The 11012-nt window shown below is 49.9% G+C and overlaps 1 protein-coding gene across 1 annotated transcript; it reads left to right on the forward strand.

The window, feature by feature from the left end:
• Window positions 1-743: 743 nt before the first annotated feature.
• LOC107119882 (gastrin/cholecystokinin-like peptide) lies at window positions 744-4671 on the forward strand. Its single transcript, XM_015422498.1, has 3 exons — window positions 744-793; window positions 1958-2211; window positions 4423-4671. Exons 2-3 carry the CDS (start codon window positions 1971-1973, stop codon window positions 4539-4541), a joined length of 360 nt encoding a protein of 119 aa, XP_015277984.1. The 5' UTR covers window positions 744-793; window positions 1958-1970; the 3' UTR covers window positions 4542-4671.
• The last annotated feature ends 6341 nt before the right edge of the window (window positions 4672-11012 follow it).

Genomic DNA, 11012 nt, shown 5'->3' on the forward strand with positions numbered 1-11012 from the left:
ATTTAATGCCATGCTGATTTGAGCTTAATCCTGAGTACTGTTTCGAAAATGCAACAGCTTCTTTGATTTTGGCCTTGTGCAGCAGTTAAACCTTAAGAACCGATCAATTGGCAGGTGCCACAATTGTCTTATTGCAGTCTGTCTGTCTGTCCCTCTCTCTCTCTTGCTCTCTCAGAACAGCACGGTAGGCAGAATATATACTTTTTCATGCTTCATACATCAATCAATAGATAACACTCCAGGCGGCTTTCTGCCTCTCATTAGTTAGTGTTTCATACGTGATTGTGCCTTGTTTTGAAGTCCAGAAATACAGAAGTTTGATTCAGCATTGCTGCTAAACAGTGCAGAGTAGGGGTTGTGGTGTTGGAATAGGATCTGGGTGACTCAGGTTCAAATCCCCACCCTGCCTTGGAAGCCTGCTGGGTGACCGTGGGGCAGTCACACACAAAGCCTGACCTACCTCACAGGGTTATTGTGAGGATAACATGGAAGAGAACAGCGTTGCAAACCGCTTTGGGTTCCTATTGAGGAAAAAAGTGGAGCGTAAATATCTAAATACATAAATAAAAGGCTTTCTCGAGAATCTGCAAGTTAGCCAGGCAGAGAGGAAAGCGCATCACTGGAAGTCATCAAATGCCACTGACGTAAGGACACTCTGCTGGGGGGGGGCTCTTCCTGAGGGGTGGAGCAAACCCACCTTTAAAAGGGCAGCTTGCTGTGTGAGGAGAAGTGGAGAAGGCAGAATCCTGTTCAGACAAGGGAGGAGCAGATCTTTGCCAGACGAGTCTGACAGGTAAGGAACCCTGGGGTAGCAGGATGAATGCAAGCCAAGGAAGCCCTTCTGCATCACAAATCATGTCCACCTTGGATTTGTCCCACTGTCTCTGCATAGATGTGTTAGTTCTTTCATGAGGTTCATACATTTACTTTTTTGCAGTGATTACCCCCCCCCTTTGAGGTTTAGATGGCTGGGTTGCTCTTTCCCAGTCTTTCCAATTCCCTCTTGCTTAGTGCCCAGTTCGGTGTAGTGGTTAGGTGCGTGCTCTAATCTGGGAGAACTGGGTTTGATTCCTCACCCCTCCACATGCAGCTGCTGGGTGACCTTGGGTCAGTTACAAGTTTCAGAGCTGTTCTCTCAGCCCCAACTACCTCACAGTGTGTCTGTCGTGTGGAGGGGAAGGAAAAGGAGTTTGTAAGCTGCCCTGAGACTGCGAGTGAAGGGCAGGGTATAAATCCAATCTCCTCCTCCTCCTTCTCTTCTACTTTTTAAAAAAAATGCTTAGTTCTTTTGTATCATTTCTGAATCAAACAGGAATCCAGCGGCACCTTAATGACTAACATTTATTCTTGCTTCAGCTTTACTTAGTCAGAGCTCACTTCATCAGATGCATAGGAGTGTGTGTATCTATCTGGTTCGATTTATACACACAACAGAAGAGGGGGGTAAATTTTGTTAGACATTTAAAGGAATCTGAAGGGAATCTGAGATTTTTTTGTTATTTCTAAATATTGTCACCCCCTTGGAGCTTTAAACAAACAAAATGAGCAAAACCCCTCAGTTTTTGGTTTAAATTTGACACTTAACCCATGAAAGTGCAGGGATCGGAGAAGCCTCGTGGGGTAGGGGAAATCCCATTTCCCCACCTCCACCCCAACACTGGCTCCAGTTTAGTGTAATGATTAGGAGCACAGACTCTAATCTGGGAGAACCGGGTTTGAATCCCCACTCCTCCCAACACCTACTGCCTGGTACTTTTAACTGGAGAGGCCGGGGATTGAACCTGGGACCTTCTGCATGCCAAGTAGATGCTCTGCCAGTGAGCCACAGCCCCCAGGCCAAAGCCCTTGAGATTATTATACTTGGTGGTTGATGAGTCTGGGTATGGAAGGGTATTGGTGTGGCTGGGGGTGGGTTAGGGGATCACTGCAAGAAATTGTACACACTTCCTCATCTCAGTCTCTACCCAGACATGCATCCCAAGGTGTTTGCCTGCTTGCTGCTGGCCACCCTCATAGCCACCGGCCTCTCCAGATCCACGTCTGCATCCCGTCAGGGGGAGGGTAGATCGAATAAGCAGAGGACGGCCGTGCCAGGACCCGAGAGGACACAGAAGAGTGATGGCAGGTGGATTGTCCGACGGGAGTGGCCAGGAGGGCTGTCCAGGGACCAGAAGCATCTGATTTCCCAGTTCCTGCCCCACATTTATGCAGGTAAGAGGCTCTTCCATTCGCACCCTTTCTGTATTCTCCTCTCTCTCGAGCCACTGGATAAAAATCAGTGCAGCCAGAAGGCTCCCGAGGGCTACCTATGGTTCCAGCTCTCCCATCGTAACTGGTCTGCAGACGGCTAGTCCTGTCATCCTACAACTAGTCACCTCCCCCCCACACACACACACACGCCAGTTTATCTAGTGAGCTCAATGCAGAAGGAGAAGCAGGAAGAACAGGGGTTCTTCCATCTGCCTCCCTGGCTGTCACTCCCCCACCCCCACCCCACTGTATTACCTGGCCCCCAGTGCTCCCTCTAAGCTGTGGAGTCTTGTGAGCAAAAAATCTACTTTATGAGCTACTGGCATTAAAGTTGTGAGCGAGCGATTTGGCTACCGCATAAATTATTTTGCTCTGGAGCAATGCTCTCTCTAGGTGTGGAGTCTTGTGAGCAAAAATTCTACTTTGTGAGCCACTGGCATTAAAGTTGTAAGTGAGTGATTTGGCTACTGCACGAATTAGTTTGCTCTGGAGCCGTCCTTCCTGTGAGCCGGAGTCTAAAAAACTGTGAGCCTAACTCACACTAACTCAGCTTAGAGGGAACACTGCTGGCCACCCCCCCCAGGAGAGAGGCAGAACAAAACCCTTTCTGTGGAGAAGCCACCAGGACAAGAGGCGGATAGAGTAAATTTCTAGCCAGCTTCTTTGTAAGCTGTCTCAGATGCAAAAAAAGCCTCGTGCCCTTTGGTGGGATCTCCCATGTCTTGAGGGGGAACTGGCGGAAATCAGTGCAACCTTCTATATATTATTATACAGCTTAGGTAAAGGTAAAGGTTCCCTTGCTCGAAAGCCAGTCGAATCCGACTCTAGGGTTGCGGTGCTCATCTCCGTTTCAAAGCCGAAGAGAGCCAGCGCTGTCCGAAGACGTTTCCGTGGTCATGTGGCCGGCATGACTAAACACCAAGGCGCATGGAACGCTGTTTCCTTCCCACCGAAGTGGTACCTATTTATCTACTTGCAATGTCTTGCTTTCGAGCTCCTAGGTTGGCAGGAGCTGAAACTAGAGACGGGAGCTCACTCAGTCATGCGGTGCACTCGGGTCTCGAACTGTTGAACTACCGACCTTCCACAGCCTGCAGTTCAGCGTCTTAACCACTTGAGCCACTGCAGCTCCCAATATTTTACAGCTTAAGCCACAGCAAAAAAGATGGGTCCCTACCCCAAAGATCTTGCTGGCGGCGGCAAGTGCCAGAGCCTCTTTTTTAAAGAACAAAAGCACCAAATAGATTAAGCACAATGAAGACATTTCCAGAACAGCTCCCCTGAACATAATTCTGCCTCTTTGTAGCTTAAAAACCATTAAACCACCAGCCCAGGGGTCATTTTGTAGAAAAAGAGGTGCAGGAGCTCATTAGCATAACTCATTTGTATAACTCATTTGCATATGCCACACCCCCTGACATCACCGGAAGTGTGTCAGAAGGCAACACCCACCACTCAGGCTCCACTGGACTGTTTTGGATTGCTAGCTATGGGGGGGGGCGTGCAGATCTGTCCTTGCAGAGGAAGGAGAGCTTGTACCTGAATAAAACCTGGTCTTAAAGGTGCCACTGGACTGTTTTGGACCAGGGGGCCAGGGAGAGCTCTGCAACTTACCTGGCTGCTCCTTGCTCTGACTGAGGGATGCTGGGAGCAGGGGATGGGGCTTTTTGCACATGCCCGCCCCCTGGGCTCTTTACTGCCGGAGCTCCGCTCCTGTGCGCTCCTACAGGAAATGACCCCTGCGCCAGCCTGGTTTCTTCTCCACTTACTATATCTAGAAGTGTTGATTCATAGAACGTCAACAAGATTTTGGTAGGGTTGCCAGTCTCCAGGTGATGGCTGGAGATCTCCTGGGATTACAACTATCTCCAGGCAACAGAGATCAGTTCACCTGAAGAAAATGGACATTCTGGAAGGCGGGCTCTGTGGCGTTATTCCCCATCGAAACCCCTCCCCTTCCCAAGCTCCACCCCCCAAAATGTCTATAGATATTTCTCAACCTGGAGTTGGCAACCCTAGACTTTTCAGTGAGCATTAAGACTGCTGAAGACCTGGAACATCTAGCAGAAAGAGAGAGAGAGATTGGGGGGGCGTGTTCCCAGAGTTACAGGCATTTAGCAAGTCGGTGCCCTGCAACTCCCTTCAGTTAACCACAGTGCTTCCCCCCAACAGCCGAGCTTTCTGGGAAGGAGAATTCTGTGCAGATGAACGACGACCTCCAGAGCCACGATTACCCCACCTGGATGGACTGGGGACGCCGAAGCCTAAAGGATGTGAATGAAGATGCCTAACTTAGGGGTCAGCTCCCCAAAGGAGTATTTCCTGCCAAAGCCCCACCGGGTTGGGGGTGGAGGAAGGGACACGAGACAGTCCTTTTACTATCATATTGTCCTTTTCCAGATCTGTGTCTCATGCATGTTTGCACCGATTAAAAGAGTCGATGGTATTCCTCCGTGAGTGGTTTACCAATGGGGGAGGGCAGCGGGGCAGGGCTCTTTGGTTCCGACTCATTCACCAACAGAGAACCACCCAATCAATAGGGTTGCCAGGTCTGGGTTGGAAAATACCTGGAGACTTTGGGGGTGGAGCCAGGGGAGGGCGGGGTTTGGGGAAGGGAGGGGCCTCATCAGGGCACAATGCCATAGAGAGCCAGTTTGGTGTAGTGGTTAAGTGCGCAGACTCTAATCTGCGAGAACCGGGTTTGATTCCCCACTCCTCCACTTGCACCTGGCTGGATGACCTTGGGCAAGTCGTAGTTCTGATAAGAGCTGTCCTTGAAAAAGAGCAGTTTCTGTCAAGAGCTCTCTCACCCCCACCTACCTCACAGAGTGTCTGTTGTGGGGAAGGGAAGGGAGTTTGTAAGCCGCTCTGACACACCTTTCGGTAGTGAAGGGCGGGGTATAAATCCAATCTCTTCTTCTTGTTCTTCTTCTTCTTAGCAGCCCTTTTCTCCAGGGGAACTGATCCATCAGCTGGAGATCAGGTGTAAAAGCGGGAGATCTCCAGGCCCCACCTGGAGGCTGGCAACCCTACCAATCAAGCACAGCAATGGATGGGGTAGTGGGAGGGGGAGGGGGCACCTTGCCTAACAGCTGAGTCCTTCAAATTACTGTTCCGAGGACTCTTCTCGAAGACGGGGCTTCCACGACCACCCTCCATCTGTCCCTTTGAGACAGTGTGCTTTAAAATGCCTTGTCTGCATTATTCGTTCAAGAGACGCCATCTCTTAAAAGTGAAGTGTGCCACATAGACAGTGGTGCAATTCATATGGCGTTATGCTACATGGGATTAATTATATATTGGAAATTACTTGGGGGGAGGACGGCTACCTCACTTGGAGCACTTGGGGGAAGGGGCAGAAGAGAGGATGACTTTACAACATTGCCCCTTTGTAGGTTGGGAGCTCTGGGTTGGGAGATACCTGGAGATTTTGGGGGTGGAGCCCGAGGAGAGCAGAGTTTGAGGCACAATGCCACAGAGTCCAACTTCCAAAGCGGCCATTTTCTCCCGTGGTCTCTGTCGCCTGGAGATCAGTTGTAATAGTGGGAGATTTCTAGTCACCACCTGGAGGTTGGCAACCCTGCTTTTTGGCTTATTAGTGGGGTTTTTAAAAATGTTTTTCACTGAGTTCTCCAAGCTAAATGGCTTTCTGACTGCAGAGTTGGGGAAGTGGCTTTGGTAGGCTATTACTGCTCAGTTCTGGGCTTGGGGTTGCCAGCTTCCAGGTACCACCTGGAGATCTCCCACTAGTGCAGCTCCAGACAACCAAGATCAGTCTCCCTGGAGAAAAAGGCTGCTTTGGACTCTCTGGCGTGAGATCCAGCCGCGGTCTCTCTCCTCCCCAAACCCTGCCCATTCTAGGCTCCACCCCCAAAATAGCTTTATCAAGGCCAACCCAAATGCCACAAAACATTTCACAAACTTTCAAGTGCTACAGAACCCTTCATCAGGCAGCCCTGACCAAAAAAAAAATTAAATGAAGGAGGGGAAAAGCAAAATGTTCAGGTCCAAATCTTAAGAGCTGGCTGAGCATTCAACATGAGAGGTTGATACGGCACTTTTAAGAGATGGCATAAGGCAATAGCTGGATGAGCAGCCTAATAGATAGATTAGATAGTTCACTACCGAAAGGTGTCTCAGAGCGTCTTACAAACTCCTTTCCCTTCCCTTCCCCACAACAGACACCCTGTGAGGTAGGTGAGGCTGAGAGAGCTCTGACAGAAACTGCTCTTTTTCAAGAGCAGCTGTGCCAGAACTATGGCTTGCCCAAGGTCATCCAGCAGGTGCAAGTGGAGGAGTGGGGAATCAAACCCGGTTCTCCCAGATTAGAGTCTGTGCACTTAACCACTACACCAAAATGGCAGATGACACGGTCTAGACCTGAACATTTTGCTCCCTCCACCCTTCATTTTTTAAATTTTGTAACATCTACCTGGTGAAGGGTTCTACAGAACTTGAAAGCTTCTGTCTCCTTCCTTGCTCAGGGATTTGATTCCTAGACTATGCAGAGGCAACTGCAGGAATGGGCAACTCTAGTGAATGTGTGCTAAAAAACATAAAATACACCCCCCTGAATCTCCCAAGGCAAACACAGGGACAAAACAAGAGATATTAGTTTACTGCAGCCACGATGGCTTAGAGGTCAAGAAGCTGAGATGCAGATCAGAAGGTCAGTAGTGCCACATGACGGAGTGAGCTTCCGTCTCTGGCCCCAGCTCCTGCCAACCTCGTGGCTCGAAAGCAAGAAATTGCCAGGAGATAAATAGGTACCACTTCAGTGGGAAAGTAACAGCATCCCGTGCGCCTCGGCGTTTAGTCATGCCGGCCACATGACCATGGAGAAGTCTACAGACAGTGCTGGCTCTTCGGCTTGGAAACGGAGATGAGCACCGCCCCCTAGAATTGGATTCAACTAGCTTTTGAGCAAGGGAAACCTTTACCTTTATCACCCCTCCGGTTGGGAAAAGTTAGGGTTGATAAAGTCTTTTTAAAATAGGATTTCTGCTTCGCTGTTGTTGTAGGGAAGTCAGAACTGGCAAGGAAATCTGCTTTGTATTTAGATTGCCAGATCACCAATGTAGAGCAATAAGAACAGAACATAAGGGAACATAAGAGAAGCCATGTTGGATCAGGCCAGTGGCCCATCCAGTCCAACACACGGTGTCGCACAGTGGCCAAAACCCAGGAGAGGTAAGGAGGTCCACCAGCAGGGCCAGAACTCCAGAACCCCTCCCACTGTTGCCCCCCCCCCAAGCACCAAGAATACAGAGCATCACTGCCCCAGACAGAGTGTTCCATCTATGCATTGTGGCTAAAAGCCACTGATGGAACTCTTGAAGCTGTCTGTGCTTGTAGCCACCACCCCTTCCTGCAGCATGGAATTCCACGCAATTAGGGATTGTTCCAATCTGTTTAGTGCAGTGGTTAAGTGCGTGGGATCTAATCTGGGGAAACTGGGTTTGATTCCCCACTCCTCCACCTGCAGCTGCTGGATGACCTTGGGCAAGCCATTGTTCTGTCAGAGCTGTTCTCTCAAGGACAGCTCTGGAAAGAGCTCTCTCAGCCCCGCCTACCTCACAGGGTCTCTGTTCTGGGGAGGGGGAGGGAAAAGAGTTTGTAAGCCGCTCTGAGACTCTGAGTGAAGGGCGGGGTATAAATCCAATCTCTTCTCTCTTCTTCTTCTTCTGTTCCCTGACACAATGTTCAGGGCATGATTTATCCATTAGGCACAGTAGGCACAATAGGCACAGTAGGCACAGTGCATAGGGTCCACAATACTTTTAGGGACCCACGAAAATGTTTTAAATTTCTTTAATGCTGGCTGTGTTGTTAAAGAAAGTAGAGACTAAATTAGGCAACATACCTTAAACCACAGGACAAAAGGTAGCTTGGAAAACCAAGCCAGAACCTGGAACTACGGTTTGCACCTAGACCATACAAACACTCTGGGCTGGTTTCCAACAGTCCGCTGTGAAGGGAATAGATGGTGTTGCCCACCAACACACAACACGACAGCAGCCCGCTCGGATCTGTCAGCCACAGCAGCCTCTTTCCAAGGGCCCGGGTCTCCGGCTCAGGAGCGCCTTTTAAAAAGGAGGCCTGGCCCGGGAAAACAGCAGACTTTTGATGGCTGTGGGGGAAAACAAAGAAGCTGCAATTCACAGATGTCTGCTGGAGGCAGCCCAAAGGAAGGGAGGGAGGAAGGGAAGGAAAGAGGGAGGAAATCAGGCCTGGAATATCCCAGCTCCTTGAATCCCGGCTGGAGATTTTGCAGACGTGTTATGCGTGTCCAGGGGAGGGGGAATTCTACAGAGCTGTCAAGGCCGAAGCCTGAAGAGGACCTCTTTAGTACGATCTTGCAAAAATACTCTTCTCTCCAACCCCGCAGTGTGTAAATCTGGTTGTTGTTCTTGTTGTTGGGAGCAAATTATTCCTTAAAAAAAAAACGCAAAGGAAACTTTGAATGAAAGAATGCTGAGCAGAAGATCCTGACAAAGATCCTCTTTCCTCCAGGCCCTAGTGCCCAAAGTATTCCCTATGTTGAATCAGCACAAAATTTGACCTAATCTTGTGGCTCTCTCTTCGGGTTGCCAACTCGGGTGGAAAATACCTGGAGATTTGGGGGGGTGGAGGTGGGGAGGTTTGGAGAGGGGAGGGAACTCAGCAGTTTTAATACCATAAAAGCAAAGTTGCCATATTTTGAAATGCGAAAAAAGGACATATTTCCTGACTGACTACTTCAAACAAGTGATCACTATGACTAATCCTATTTTTTAAAACCCTGCTATTTAAGATGTGATCATTGCTACTAACTGGGTATAGTCCTAACCTTTCAACCCCCAAGAGGAAATGTTCATCAGTTTTTTAAAGAGAACAAAAGGGGACGGAAACCAAAAAAAAAAGAAGACATCTGGTAACCCTACATAAACTCTACCTGCCAAAGCCGCCATTTTCTCCAGGAGATCTGATTTGTGTCATCTGAAGATCAACTGTAATACTGGGAGAGCTCCAGCCAGGCCCCACCTGGAAGTTGGCACCTGGCAACCCAACCACCTCTGACCAGAGGGGCTTCCTGAAAGCCTCTTTGCAGGTCTTTAAGGCATCAATGAAACAATCCCCACCCCTTTCATCAGGAGCCCTGCTGTCCAGCTTAGTAGCTTAGCTGCTAATGACCAATTCTCATGAATGGACAATCATTAAACTTCTCTAGAAATACACTTTGTACCTACACTGCAGGGAGAGTTTTTGCCTGGGAAGGGTAAGCATTAAGAGAGGGAAAGCAAAGCAAAAGTCATGGCCCACAAAAAACAAAAGTAAGGCTCCCTAACTAGCAAGTGTCAGAGTCCCGCAGCAATCAGTTCTCAACAACGTTCCTTCAGAAGGTTCAAGTTTATTGAGTACAGTAAAGGCAGGTGCATACATACAGTGTTAGAACTGATTGCAAGCGCAATCAGAAAGATAGAAAGATATACACACTTCATACTGGGGTCCCCTGACAGGTCGGAGCCAATCAGAAATTAGGCTGAAGCCCGCCTAAACTAACTGGTCTATGTTCCCAGCAGAAGCATCAATAGCATGGTACCAAGGTCACAGGCCTGAGCTAGCAGATAAGATGAGGCAAGGGAAAACGAAAGTTAAGATTCCAGCAGAGCAACAGACTATTCATCCACCCTTCCCCCTCCACCTGCAATGGCCATCTAGTCTCGCCTCCTGTCTCACACAGGGGCAAACCAGTTCCTCTGGAGGGCCAACAAGAGGACACACATGCCTTCCCCTGATAAGAACACAAGAAGAGCCCTGCTCAGGATCAGACCAGTGGTTCATCTAGTCCAGCCTCCTGTCTCACACAGTGGCCAGCCAGTTCCCTTGGACAGCCCACAACAGGGCATAGAGGCCGAGGCCTTCCCCTCATGTTGCCTCTCGGCTCTGGGTGCCTCTGAATGCAGAGGTTCCCCTTAGTCACCAGGGCTAGTAGCCATTGATCCTCCATGATCTATTCCTTTTAAAGCTGTTTATTCCTGACGCAGAGCCAGGCACGACAGCTTCTGGCAGCAAATCCCACATTTTAATCACTCTTTGTGTCGAGTAGTATTTCCTTTTGTCAGTCCTGAACCTACTGCCCACCAGCTTCATTGGATGCCCTCAAATTGTAGTATTTTGGGAGAGGGCCAAAAAAATTCCCTTTGTTCACTCTCTCCACCCCATGTATAATTTTATAAACCTCTATCCTTAGTCATCTCTTTTCTAAACTGAAAAGTCCCCAGGCTCTTCAGCCTTTCCTCCTAGGGAAGGTGCTCCGACCCCCTCGTGTCTTGCTTTTGCCGCCCTCTGTACTTTTCCCAGCTCTAGTGCTGCCATGTCCTTTTGCTGTACCTGAAGGAGTGAGCTCGTCCCCTGCCACAAATTTTGTCCCCCTTTAAGGTGCCCCTGGACTCTTGCTCTTTCGTTTTGGGGATAGGGTGACCGGAACTGAACACAGTCTTCCAAGCGAGGCCGCATTCTTACCGTGCCGGCCGTTTTATTCTCCATCCCTTCCTGGAACACCCAGAGAGCCGCGCTAAGACCCTGCGGGCTCCGTCCGGGCCTGCCCCCTGCCTGCCTTCCCCCCACCCTGCGAGCGGCCGAGCGGCTCCGGGGGATCAGCGGCTGCGGCAGAAGGAGCAGGCGGCCGGCCGCAGCAGGGAGCCGGGCGGCATGGAGCGGCGGAGCCGGGGGCTGCTGCTGCTGGCCGGCCTGCTGCTGGCGGCGGCGGCGGCGCCTCC

Source organism: Gekko japonicus, unplaced genomic scaffold (genome assembly GCF_001447785.1).
Source record: "Gekko japonicus isolate JY-2015 unplaced genomic scaffold, Gekko_japonicus_V1.1 scaffold1255, whole genome shotgun sequence".
In the NCBI taxonomy this organism is placed as follows: domain Eukaryota; kingdom Metazoa; phylum Chordata; class Lepidosauria; order Squamata; family Gekkonidae; genus Gekko; species Gekko japonicus.

Coding starts and splice junctions, on each gene's coding strand:
- LOC107119882 (XM_015422498.1), top strand. CDS start 1,971: ATGCATCCCAAGGTGTTTGCCTGCTTGCTGCTGGCCACCCTCATAGCC. Junction 2,212..4,422: donor CCTGCCCCACATTTATGCAG/GTAAGAGGCTCT, acceptor TCCCCCCAACAG/CCGAGCTTTCTGGGAAGGAG.